Source organism: Manihot esculenta, chromosome 9 (genome assembly GCF_001659605.2).
Source record: "Manihot esculenta cultivar AM560-2 chromosome 9, M.esculenta_v8, whole genome shotgun sequence".
Lineage (NCBI taxonomy): Eukaryota > Viridiplantae > Streptophyta > Magnoliopsida > Malpighiales > Euphorbiaceae > Manihot > Manihot esculenta.
Window position 1 is genome coordinate 10467203 of NC_035169.2, and position 14050 is coordinate 10481252.

Genomic DNA, 14050 nt, shown 5'->3' on the forward strand with positions numbered 1-14050 from the left:
CTCACCCACCGGCAAACTCAAGACCACCATGGTAAGAATCAAGATGAGGGCCACCGGCGGACCATTCATGTGGAAGAAATTAGGGCTACCCAGACCACCCATCCCCTCCGACAGTGATGACAAAGCGCGAGACACCCCTGCACCAGCACCCAGCAGCCGACCTCCACAGCAGCACCAACAGAGGGGACAACACAGGCAATAGGGCAGGAACCAGCAAATGAACCACCTCCAGCAGCCCCCCAGCAGGATGCTCCTCAGCCACCTGAAGACGAAGCCCCCAACCAGACAGTAGAGGCTCATCTCAGAAGGATTGAAGATCGAATGCAAAGGATGGAGCACTTGTTGGACCTGCTGGTGGACCATTTTCTGCCCCAGCACCGTGACAGATAGCAATTTGCCCAGTGATTTGCCCAGTACTTGCTCAAGTCACTGGTCAAATCACTCACTGGCCAGGGAGTACCTTTCCCTTTTCTCCTTCATTTTTCTATATGTTTATTCACACATTGAGGACAATATGTGGGATAGGTGTGGGGGTACTGGAGAGTATTTATTCACTGATCACACCATCTTTTTGATTTCTTTTGTTTCTTTTTATTTCTTTTTGCATTATTTTTTACCCCTTTTTGCACACACCAGAATATTTTCACACTTTTTGCACACACACACAGAATTTTGTAGCTAATTGCTCTACTCAACATAGATAACAAGGTTGAAAGAGTGCCCTTATCTCATGACCCCATTGATTTGCCACCCCTTTAAGCCTAAATTGAATCATTCACAGTATGTTACCTTCACTTAGGGAGTTTTTCTCTTGAATTGAATCCTTAAATGTGCTAAGGTCAAGGAAAATAAAAATACAAATACATGCAAACACAAAGCTAGTGTAACTCCCTATGAGTTGATTTGCCCAAACTATCATGAAAAACCAGCACAAAGCACAAATCACAAACTTGTTCCAATGGTCTAAGACTATGAACTGAGCCTAATAGCCACTTGGATAAGTAACTGACTGAGTAACTGGGGGTGTATCACCCATGTACACAATCGCGTAAAAAGGTCAGTAACTTTTTCAAGCAAATAAGTTTCGATGGTCTAGACTATGAACAGAGCTAGTAGCCACTTGAACAAGTGACTAACTGAGTAACCGGGGGTGTATCACCCATGTACACAATCGCGTAAAAAGGTTAGTGACTTTTTCAGGCAAGGATAAGAATAAGTGCTGCTGAAAATAAAAATATAAATTAAATAAAAAGGAGAAAGAGAGAAGGTGGCAAGTCACTCCTAGGGGTTACATTAAACCTAACATAAAAGAATAAGCATGATTGAATCAAAAACCTTTCTCTTGACCATGGTAGGTGAAAGGAAACAAGGAAAGGAGAGGATGACCTTAGTGCATGTACTCTATACTGTGATACTTCAGTTTAGGAGTCTAGGGGGAGCTGATTAAGTGGAACTTAGGCTCTAAAGAAAAAGGGGGCTTGATTGGCTAAGTTATTTATTGCTTGAGGACAAGCAAAAAGTTAGGTGTGGGGGTATTTGATCAAGCATAATTTAGCCACATTTTTATCATAATTATTGTTGCTTATTTACACATTTTTTAGTTTAATTTATGATTTTTATCTTGTTTTTACAGAAAAGGAAGAAATTAGAAAATGGGAGAAAAAGTGCAGAAAAAGTACAGAAGGATGATTTGCCCAGTGATTTGCCCAAGATCACCAGCTAAACTGCTCCAATCACTGCCCAGATCAAGCTAAAGCAGAAACCCGGAGGCAACAGACAGCAGTGATATGGGCAGTGATTTGCCCAAGAAACTCGAAGATCACTGGCCAAATCACTCGCAGAGACATAGAGGACTGACTCACAGAGAAGCGATCTGGTCAGTGATTTGCCCAATCACTTGAAGAAACTGGTCAAATCACCGGGCAAATCACTTCGACAGCAGAAAATATAGCAGAGCGGGAAATTGTTCAGGAAACCGAATTTCAAGTTTTCAGAAGTCCAAATCCAACTCAATCACTACCAAAACAATTCCAAGAGCCACGAAAGAGTTTCTCACCTAAGGAATTCCAGTTGCAATTAAATTCAACATCAAAAGAGGAATCACAAGCCAAATTAAAGAGGGATTTCAAAACCCTAGAAGGATGAAACTCTTCAACTATAAAAGGGCAGCCTCCAAACCAGCAAAGGCATCTTCTGCTGAGGGATTGAACTCGCCAGAAACTCTCCAGCATCTTCCTTTTTCTTTTCTTTTCATCTTTTTGTGTATTTAGTCCACCATGAGTGGCTAAACTCCTTCTTTTCTAGTTGAAGTGGGTGAATTTCAGATTTTGTGATGAATTGGGAGATTTAAATCTCCATTGTTAAACTTCTATTTAATTTCAATATTTATGCAATTTGAGCTTTCCATAAATATTACTTTGCTTTTAGAATCAATAAGGGCCCATTGCTTTTAAATTGCTTAAGTAATATTGTTTGAATGATTTAGGTCCGTAATTGCTTAGGTTGTTCAAATACACATTTAATCAAATTGCATAATCTAAACTTGACCACGCGGTTGGCAAGGATAGAATTGGGTTTCTCTAAGTCTTAATGCAGTCAACAGTTGTTCGATGCTACAATGCCCCAAGGACGTTCCTTGGCAACTTGTTGATTAGTGTTTGATTAGCGAACGTTTCCTAATCAAACTAGAACTAAGGAGGAATTTGGATTGTGAGAAGCGTCTTCCACATCCAAAACTAATTTATTGGAATAAATAGGAGAGTTAAAGAATCAATGATCAATTCTAAACAATCTGAAATAGATCCATACTTCAACTAGAAGTTTCTCTCTTATTGATTTACTCATCTTTAAATTATTGCTTTCTTTTGTTATTTAGTGTTAATCCATCAACTCAAAACCCCCCTCTTTTAATTATTTGTTATTTACTTATCTTGGTTATTATTAGGAAGATCTTTAGTGTCAATTCCCTGTGGTTCGACCCTATTGCCACTATCTACAAGTTTATTGTTGATTGTTTAATAGGTTTATTTTTGACGGCTTCGACAACCGCTTATCAATCGTCGACCCACCAGCCGCTAGTTTAGAAGCAAGTTGTGAGACACGAAAGTTTTGACCACTAGAAGACCGAAACCCGTGATTATCACTCCTGTGATTAGAAGTCTCTTTTCGAACATTATTTGCAGTAATCGAAACTGAATCAAGAGAAGCTTCAGATTGTTTAAGATACAGTTCATGAGACAGAAGTTTATCCTCAAGCTCCTCGAACGAAATTATGGAATCTCTTGCACGAACTGCTGCTGCAATCTCTTTAAAATCACTCCCAATGCCATTCAGAACATGAATCACAAGATCAACAGGAGATACAGGACTTCCAGCTAAAGCTAAGTCCTCAGACACATTCTTAACAATTTGCAAATACTCAGATACAGACCTTGTTTCTCGCTTCAGATGAGATAGCTTCTCACGAAGAGAAAGAAGTCTCATTGCAGATTTGTTGGCAAAAGAAGTCTGAATTCTTTCCCAAGCATTGGCGGAAGTCTGCGCAGAAGAGACAACATGCATAGCAGAAAAACTTGTAGAAGCGATGATGGCAGCCAATATTAACTGATCTTGACAGACCCAAAATTCATAATCGCTATTTGGAACATCCACAGCTTTATTTGAACCATCCTTTCCTTCTTGATGAATAACCGGAGAAGGAGCCGATAGCGTTCTGTCAACATAACCAATCAGATTATGACCACGCAAGATAGGAACCACTTGTGCACGCCAAGTAGGATAATTTTGAGATGTAAGTTTCAATGGAAACTGAGATGAAGTAAAAGAAATCAGAGTCTTGCCGGATGAATGAACAATATTAGAAGGACTGGAAGAGGATGCCATTCTCGAAAAGAGATGTAAAGTGAAAAATGGCAGAAGAAAATGAAAAGACGGAAACTGGATCGGATAAAAACTTTTTGTTTTTAACGCTCTGATACCATATAAATGCAGAGAGATTAATTGGGGTTTAAACTTGTTTTGCTATTCAGAAATGACTCTCCTTAAATAGAGACATCAGTAAATACAATCTGTTATAAAGATAATATCACACAGCTGTACACTTATCAAGATACACTTTTTGTGATCAAACTAAATCTTATCACTCTGCTTAATATATGATTCACTGGATGAAACACTACCGGCAGATAAAGACATGGTAGACACATCACCATCGAAATGCGATAAACATTCAAACTTCCTTCGTGATTTGGCCCTTACATGCTGAGTCAATGGACTTTGCACAAAAATAAGACTTTGTGAGGGAGTTGATAATTGTTTTTTTAAGTCGCTGAATCATCCTTAAAAAATATAAATTAGATGCCAGTAATCCAAGAAAATCTGCGGCCAACCTGCCAAAAGCAATAAAGGTTGTTGTCCTTGTCTTGTCTCGAACAATGATAGGCAACTTGTACCTTATAAAAACTAATACATAAAATTAAAATTATAATATATTGTATAGTTGACGAATTAAAGTAAAGAATTAGGAACAATACCATGGAGCCGGAGCTTCTCTGAGTTCCCCACATTTTTCATTGCACCAAACTGTATTATCGCAGCTCTATGTGCTGCTTTTACAATGAGGACACGCTTTATACCACCATCCAATTGAGACATCAATAATTTCAATGGTTGCTTTACATGTAATTAGTATTTTGCTTTTGAAGATATTTGGTATATTAGACTAACTGAGAAAGTTAATAAAGGCAGTGGATAAAACACTAAGTTTACAATTGTAACTTGTTAGTGTGGATATCTAAAGCAAGAAGCTCCTCAATAGTTCTTTGATTTGCATTCTTTTTAGCTTCAATTTCAATAGGATGGAACCTTTCTATTTTATCCGAGTTTTAAATAACCTTTGAAAGAAAAAAACCATATTTAGAAGCTAAAAAATACATAAATAATGTACAATTCAAAATCACATTCATATATTTATATATATATTGACTTTTGTATAAATTGAAGCACCTCTGGAATCTGGGGGTCAACAAAATTCTTGTGGCTGAAGTACTATTAATACTCATTTCATCTATATAAAATTATAATTTTTTAAAATGAAGAAAAATAAGTGGAAGGAAAAATTTTATGAATTTAAGGTACCTCGAAAAGGCTTAATAGATATGCCAATGAATACAATGATAACTAGTCCATTCTCTTCTTCTTCAAACACTTCATCTTCTCGAAACTCAATAGTAGTTTATGGCGAGGAAAATGAAATGTGAGAATAGGAATGTTGGAGACAAAAATGTAGAAATTAAAAAAATTACTAAAGATGGTAATTAAATTCCATGCAAGGAGGGAACTACTCTTGCACTGAATAGTTCACATGAAATTCCGATTTAAAAGGATGGTTACTAGCATGATGCAAGACAAAAAAAAAAACATAATTTAAAAGCAAAAATAAAGATAATAATGCGATCCATGCAAGGAATGAGGCACTAATAATGGAAAATATAATCAAATAAAATTTTTAACTAAAGATGGTTATTTTCATTTCCGCAAGGAAAATGGTATGAGAAATAGGTATAAAGATGATAGGAAAATAATAGATTAAGTTTTTTAAAATTAATATATAATCTCATAACAAATTTCTAGGATAAAAACGAAGGAAATTGATAATATCAATGCTATCTAGATGTTGCACATATTATATTTAATTAGATAGTGCATGTCTACTCATTATCGCAGTGAAGATGATGCTCCAAGCAAGAAACTTGTATAATTATCCATGGTGTAGATCTATGGGTTACGATATTCAAGGTAATGCTCCAAGCAAGTAACTCAGTAACGTTTTAATGTTCTGTAGATTTTAGAGCGACTGGCCAATGGAGAATGGTCAAGAGCAATAACACCTCACCTTCCCATTGCAGCGTAGCACTGTCCTTAAACAGGGAATATAAAATTCAATGATGACGATAGTGATTGCACCAAGACAAAGGATCTCATGCTCTTTCCATGCAACAAGGAAGTGTTCACATCATGACTGCATCTGAGCGGAGAAGGAGAAACACATGGTTTTCTCATGCAGCGAGGCATTGTATAGGAATAAGGATGAAGATAATATGTGTTAGAATAGTAGAAAAAAAAAATATTTTCTTTAAGGAGTTAATTGCCTCCCCATATTTGTTGCAAGAGTTATAGCAATACTCCTTAAGGATACAATAAAGCTAAGAAAATCATCGACAACAATTATATATTTTTCCAGAAAAAATTTAGATTGAAAATTTAATAGAGAATAAAAAAGTATATATAGAGTTAGGAGTAACTGTTTGTGACTATCTGTTGTAATTGTGGGAGAGACCTTATCAATTTTATATTCCCTCCAAAATATCTCTCCAAAACCCTTCATGTTTAAATTAAAAGTTTTCCACAATATAAATCTTGAAAAGTCTTGTAATCTTTCTATATGTAATTCTTTATTTTCTATTCTCACAACTTATTAAAACAAACTATTCTTATAAGAATATGGATATAATATCACCACATGCAACATGAGAGACATCTTAACATGCACGGCTAAGAGAGGGCACTGTAATGAGAAGCGCTCATATGAGACAGAACTCTGAGCAGCAGCAATACCGCATTGCATGAAGGCGACATCATCTTGAGCCGGGGCTCAATTTGTACACATAACTAGCGGAGAAGCTCGCATAAAAAGCCTCGCGTAGCCATGAGAGAAGAACACACTGACACCATGTGGAGACCGAACTTACGACATTGTTTTATTTAGGGATCTCAGTAGCGTGGATAACAACCTCAAGCAGATGCGTGGTGTAAATGAGGAAAAAAGCAGTCTCATTCCGCTGATCTTTGCAACAGAGTAAAACACATGAAAAGATAACTTTATCCTATTTTATAACTATGTTAAAGAATAAAAAAAAAATAATATATTGACAATTGCAGAGTCAAAATTGGTCTCCAATTACTACTGTAGTTAGACTGTAGCAATTGGAGACTCACCTTTTTCTCGTATATATTATAACTTGAACTAGTTTTCTCACAGAAACTGTATCATTTTGTTTTTTTTTTTTTTTTTTCAATCTCATCAAGGGTCAGTTTTTATAGGATTTAACGGAAAAAAGTTAGAAATCCAAAGAAAAATCTTGAATATTTTTTTGAGTAGCATACTATATAATACTGTGCATAATAAATTTATAAAAAATTATTTTACATGGGTTATTTTGTTATCTAATAATAATGACAATAAGTCTATATGTTGAAGACCTTATGATTACATGAACAATTTCTAAGTAGTGTTACCTAGACCAAAGCTTATTTTTTATATGTAGGCTAATCAATAATTTTGCAATCTCTTAAATTGCTCTATCCTCGTACAATTTATTAGATATTTATGTTAAAATATTCATAACAATATTGATTTCATATATTAATTAAACTTTGATTACACAAGAAATAACTCTAATTTATCTAATTAAACTTAGATCCATTTCAAAAAAAAAAAAAAAAAAAAACTTAGATATTTTTATATTGGTGCCTAAAGAATTCCCAAATGTCTGTAATAAATAACTCCAATTTATCTGATAGCCTCTTCATAAATAACAAAAATGAGATATATACATAGGATCCTATATCCCTAAATTTAATGGTTAAGAACTAAAGAAGAAAAAATGGGTAATTTTCACCCACCATCACTGAATTTAAGTTATTCTTTCACTGCAATCATTAAATTTTAATTTGTTTCAAAAAATTTGTCAATGTTTAAATATTTATCTAAAATAGTCACTCGATCGAGTTTTCGACAAATTTTATGATCAAACACGTACATAATATGTCCTATGTAGCTAAAAAAAGGAAAAAAAAAAAATTTTTGTCACGTTATATGATAGAATTCTTTTATATACTATTCTCAATCGTACACTCTTTCAAATTAATCTCAAAATTCTCTTCTTTTTCTTTTTTTATTTTTCATTTTTAATTTGAAATTTCTCAATAAAGAGACAAACTCAACAATGCTAATCAAAATCTCTTTTTCATCTCGATCGTAATTACTCAAAAATCAAATCTCTTCCTCATTCCCTCTCTCTTTTTCTCTCTCTGAAGTTTAATTACTTATGATTTTCCTTTTCTTTCTGTCTGTTTCTATGTAAAATCATGGCTATTTTTACACAAAGTTCATCCACTACAGCAGACCAAATCAAGCTAAGAAAACCCAAAAACAAATCCACACCATCATCAGCAAGGGAAAAAAAATCTCATTTCTATACAAGAAACAGATCTACACCCACACATCTCTCGCTTCTCCAAAACCACAATCTCCTCTATCTTCCTTTCCTCTTTCTCCACAAATACTGTTGAGGCTACCATCAAGAAAAAGAGCACCACATTCAGAGGTTTAGGATGCACCACTGGAGCCGCACAGCAAGTGTTGGTGCCGGTAATGATACGATCATCAGCGAAATGGGAGAGGAAGAGGGTGAAGAAAAAAAATAATTTACAGCGGCAGAAAAGAAAGAAAGATAGTATAAGGATTTGCAGGGAGAGTAACAAACCGAGCTTGCGGGTCTAGACTTTGAATCGATTGTATACCTTCTTCTTCATAAACTCCGACTCCACATACTATGAAATCCCACGGTGTGTAGAAGTCTATCTATGAAATTCTCTAACGTAGCAAAAATTTTAAGTTTCATCAAAAAATTCTTCAAAAACTCACTCGAATTATTATTTCAAATAAATATTTAAATGTTATAATTTTTTTAAAATAAATTGAAATTTAATAATCATAATAAAATAATAACTTAAATTTAGTTACCATTAGTAAAAATTAATAGAAAGAAAAGAAAGTATTGAGATTAAAAGGGACATCTTACCATAACTAATTCTAATCAAATGGCTGAAAAATTAAAAGTGCAAAATAAATCAAACGCTAGGAAATGAGGTGCTAAAAAAAATTTCAAATTAATCTTTTGTCTTATCCACTTTTTTAATTTTATTTTTCCTTTTTTTAAATTGAAATACTAATTTAACAAAAGAAACCATCAAAATTAAAAGTGCATAAAATTTAAACTTAATTGAAATTTGGTAAAAATTAATATTATGCAAGAAATTTTAATTAACTTAAATTTACTTGAATCTAAATTTTCAAATTACAAATTTTAATTTTAAGTTTTTCAATTTTTTTAATTTTGTTAAATTATTTTGCCGTAGTTTTAATTTTTTTAATTTCATTTAATTACTCAGATAAAATATAATCTTAATTTTCAATCTTTTAATTTTTTTTTCATTTCATTGAGTTACCGGTAATTAGCCTTTTATTTTGGCTAGTACTAAACTAATTACGTGACCAATTAATTTACCATTTTACCTTTATTCCCGGAAAAATACGTTTTAGTTATCTAGTCATAACAAATTAATGAATTTATTTTTTATTTTTAAATCAACACTTTTATTTTTAAAATTTAATTTTATTAAAATTAAATATATTTTATTAAAAATGCCGTTTGTAATAAAAAAATAATCGAATTATCATTTATTAAAAATATCGTTAGTGACAGATAAAAATGACTGAATTATCCTTTTTAAAACTTAATATTTTTATTTCTGAAATTTAATTTAATATCATTAGTGACAGATAAAAATGACTGAATTACCCTTTCTAAAACTCAATATTTTTATTTCTGAAATTTAATTCCTCTCAATTTATATGTCCCTCTCAAAGAATTGAAGGAAAAAATACGTTTTTATTCCTAAGATATTATATAGTTAATATATTTATCCCTCTATTGTTTAAATTCAACACTAAATTCATTGGAAAAATCTTCAAATTTAATCTTAAAAATAAATAAAAATTTCAATAAATTTAATATTTAAATTTAATAAAAATAATAAAAATTTAAATATATAAAATTTAAATTATTAAAAATAAAAAAATTAAAATTCAATAAAAATTATTTTTATAATTCCATTCACTGTCCACCACTTGTCATGTGAAAAATTTATTAAAACGTTTCTAATATTTTAAAAAGTCTATTAGTTAATTTTTCTCATTAAATATTATTAAAAAATTTAAAATATCTCTAATATAGAGGAATTAATTAGTAAATTTTTTAATAATTTAATAAATTAATTAATAATTTTTTTTTAAATTATAAAAATTAAATAGTAAAATATTTAATAATAAATTAATATAAAACTAACTAATAAAATTTTTAAAATATTATAGATATTTTAATATATTTTTTAATTTTAAAAAACTAAATAATAAAATTTTCATACTATAAAAATTAAATAATAATTTTTTATTTTATTATTAATAAAAATATTTTTAAAATTATATTTATTTTTTAAATAAATAAAAATTATTAACTTAATAAAAAAATTTTAAAAAAGTTACTTTAAATTTTAATAAAATTAAATCTTAAAAACAAAAATATTAAATTTTAAAAATAAAAAAATATCTATTAATTATACTATTTCTCATAAACTAAAAATTAATTTTCTCAATATTTTATTCTAGCATCCTTTTTAACATTTAGGCCTATTAACAAAAATATCTAAAATTTATAAATTTTCAGTAAGTCTAAAATCTTTGGCATAAAATTATCTTTTTCATATTTTGCCTCAATTTCACCCAACTAAAAAATTTTTAAACCACAGATCAGGCCTTGTGAATTATTATTAAAAGTCCATTAAATAAAAGAATTTAAACATTTTCATATTTATATTCAAAATTTTAAATATTAAATTTTAAATAATAAAACTAAATCTTTTAAATTTATCACAGATTATCATCCATCCGCAGGATGTTCTCAGACACTAGAACAACATTCTTGCAAACACTCAGAAGGGCTATATGACCTATCCCACTGCCAAACATCTTCAGCCTGGTCCTACATCTGCTGGCTAGAAAAGCTTGGTGGAGGCATTGGAGGCCTACCCACCTGAGCACCGGGAGTGAAATTTGCCATTGTTCCACTGCCACCAGGCGGAGGTGGTGGAGCAGGTGGAGTTCCCCCTGGAGGCATAGGCCTAGGACCATTTGTCATGGGAGGTGGAGGAGGGGGTAATGATCCAGGCATTGGTGGCGGAGGTGGTCTAGATCCTGCTGGTAGTCCTTGTGATGGAGGTGGTGGAGGAGGTGGAGCTTGGGGAGGTGGTGGCAAAGACCTCGGTGGGACACCAGGAGCTCCTGTGCCATTTGCTGCAGGCGCAGATTGAGGTTTGTTTGCCTCTGGAGGCTTGGTTTTGAAATATAACTGCAACTGCATGCAAGGTAAACATTTCAAGTCAGAGATCGACGGTAAATAGAATATGCTCTCATTATCCTCAAAGAAACCAGAGTAGAAACTAATTTGGTAGGAACTGAACTGTAGTAAACAAAGGGAGAATAAAAACAAGACTAGAACCCATGTTTAGCAAGCCACAACTAATAAAACCACTTGGAATAAGCCAACACTTCTCTAACATGAAAAGAAGAGTCCCAAGGCTAAACAATCAAAATAAAACAAGTGAAAATAGTAGAGCAAAAAGAAAAGACTAACCGTAAACATCTTTGAGTCAGGATCCCAATGTGAGAAGAACTTTGGAGTGGACTTATCAATTTCAGTGCTCGGAACCTGCAATTACAAGAGGATAAATATTGCTTAAACTCACCATAGTAGTAAAATCAAAAGAATATATTTAACTTCCATCAATGTACCTTGAAAGCAATGATCTCATAAGGTTCAGCAGCAAATAAAAGATATTGGTATCTCTTGTCATACGGCTGTACTTTCTGCATCCAAACCAATTTAAAACATGTTATAAATATTTCAATAAAGTGAAAACTATATATACATATATATATATATATATATATATATATCAGAAAGAGATTCAAGCAAATTGTATATAAATAGCATGGGTGCGTTGAAATTTAAGTGCAAGCATGATTTAAAAAAAATTGTAAATGAAGTACCCAAGAGGAACGCATACCTGCTCAAAAGATGACATAAATCGGTGTCTCGGCTTTGTATTGTCTTCTATCTCAGGATATTCAATCTGTTAAGGACATAACAAAATTGTTATCATAATCTGCTCTACAGCTCAATAACCAGAAAGAGAATGAGATAAAATATTTTTTTTAAAAAAAAAAAAACACCTACCTGGAAGAGAAGAGATCGCTGCTTTGTCTCTGGATCAAATTGCTTTGTAACCCGATACCCGGGCCTCCCAATTTTGACTGCACACGAACCAAAAGGTTAAAGGACACATTCTTTAGTTTATGATACACAGTGCTGCCTTGTATCTCACAGAACATGGTAAAATTTCTTTAAAACAAATGGAAGACAAAATACTAAAAAACTAGTTCCAATCAACACCAACAAATATAAGTCACATGTCTTTTCGAAGTACATATGCACAATATTTTGGCTTAAGAGCAGAACTCCGCTAGTTTGATTCTAAACAAGTCACATACACACTCATTTTGGGGAAAAAGATATACTCAGACTTGTTAGTTCAAATATTAAGGACCAAACAAAGTTCACCAATCAACCACAACTTCATCTGATCTTAGATTAATATATAAACAATGTTTAAATCAACAAAATAATTAAAGGAATCAAGTGCGATTAGTCCTCAATGCAGGAAAAGGTGCACAACTCAAAGTTCCTACTAAAGAATTCATATAGACCATATTTTGCCTAAAGAGCAAGGACATCAATACAAACCGCCACAAGAAAGCAGTTTGATTTTGGAGGCATTGCAAAACTCCATACTATTCAAATCCACCAAACAAGTAAATCCTGATTTTGGCTACTAGCCCATACAAAAATTGCATTCCAGCACTTCCAGTTCCAGCTTCAAGCAAAACCAAAGAGGACAAATTTTATACCTAATCATGCAACGGAAGAACATCATAAAATCCCTAAAAGCCCATTCCAGTTGTACAGCAAATTTCAAACTCAAAGCACCTAAGACCACTTCAATGATCAACTCTAGCTTCATTTTTCCTTTTCACATGCTATAATGCAACCCTAATCCTTAATAGCATGAACAAAGACATCCATCCAACAAATAAACTTGGATTCATGGGTTCCAGCCTATGCTGCTAAATAAATCCAAAGTCAAATAAAGCCCATTTACTTTCAAATCATCATCACATAAATTCCAGCAAAAATATAACCATCAACAACAACAATAATTGAGCAGAAATTTATTACCAATTTCATAGAAACCAAACTTTACCAATGTAAGTATGGCCACTAATTGTCAAAACTGCCCATTATTTGTCAAAACCCTAATTAAAGAAGTAAAACAGTAGAAAACAGATCCAAACAAAAATACGAAAGTAGGAACTTGCCTGTTTTGCGAATGTTAACTTTGCGCTTGTTGGGCTGGGGGAGAGCGGGAGCCTCCTTGGCCTCACGAGCAGCTCTCTTGGCCAAATTGGTCTGATGTCGCTTCCCTTGAGTGTGAGCCAAATAGTTCCCTTCATTGTTGTGTAAAGTCAGACACAGCTTACACTCATAGCTACAAAAAATACAAAACTCGAACAAAAATGGCGTCAATAACAAACAAACACTAGAAGAAGATTATAGAGATACAGATAGGTCTGCATATACATACCTCCCAAGGTGGTTGCGCATAAAATAGGGATCCTTAGCAAGATCGATGGTCTCAAGTGCGAGCCGACGAAGACGCTCGCGTCGGTCAATAGCCTCATTCTGGGCCGAGGCGGCGCCACCGCTGCCCGGTTTCGAGCCCCAGTCTCTGTCCATGATTTATCCCTCCCTCGTCTCTCTCCCTGTCTGTATACTGTATTCGTCTCTCTGGGAACTGATAAGGAGTGCGGCCTTCGTCAAATATTTAAGTCTCCGCTGAAAGGATCTTAAAGGAGCCCAATTTTCAGGCCCTTCTAGTCCTCGTCCAATCCCAATCTCAAGGCCCATTTCGAAATCATTCTTTTTGTTTATCCTTTCAATTTTTTAATAATTTATGATAGATGTTCGGTTCAAATCGAAAAATCGAATGAATTAAATTAATTTAAAATTGATTTAATTTTTTATTTATTTTA

The 14050-nt window shown here is 33.0% G+C and overlaps 1 protein-coding gene across 1 annotated transcript; it reads right to left on the bottom strand.

Moving 5' to 3' along the window:
- Positions 1–10711: 10711 nt before the first annotated feature.
- Positions 10712–13830, bottom strand: LOC110623740 (splicing factor 3A subunit 2). The gene is made up of 7 exons (XM_021768760.2): positions 13603–13830; positions 13337–13506; positions 12138–12214; positions 11968–12033; positions 11693–11767; positions 11535–11609; positions 10712–11255 (listed from the first exon to the last, which is right to left on the bottom strand). The coding sequence occupies exons 1-7, from the start codon at positions 13752–13754 to the stop codon at positions 10884–10886; spliced, it is 987 nt and encodes a 328-aa protein (XP_021624452.1). The 5' UTR covers positions 13755–13830; the 3' UTR covers positions 10712–10883.
- Between the last annotated feature and the right edge of the window lie 220 nt (positions 13831–14050).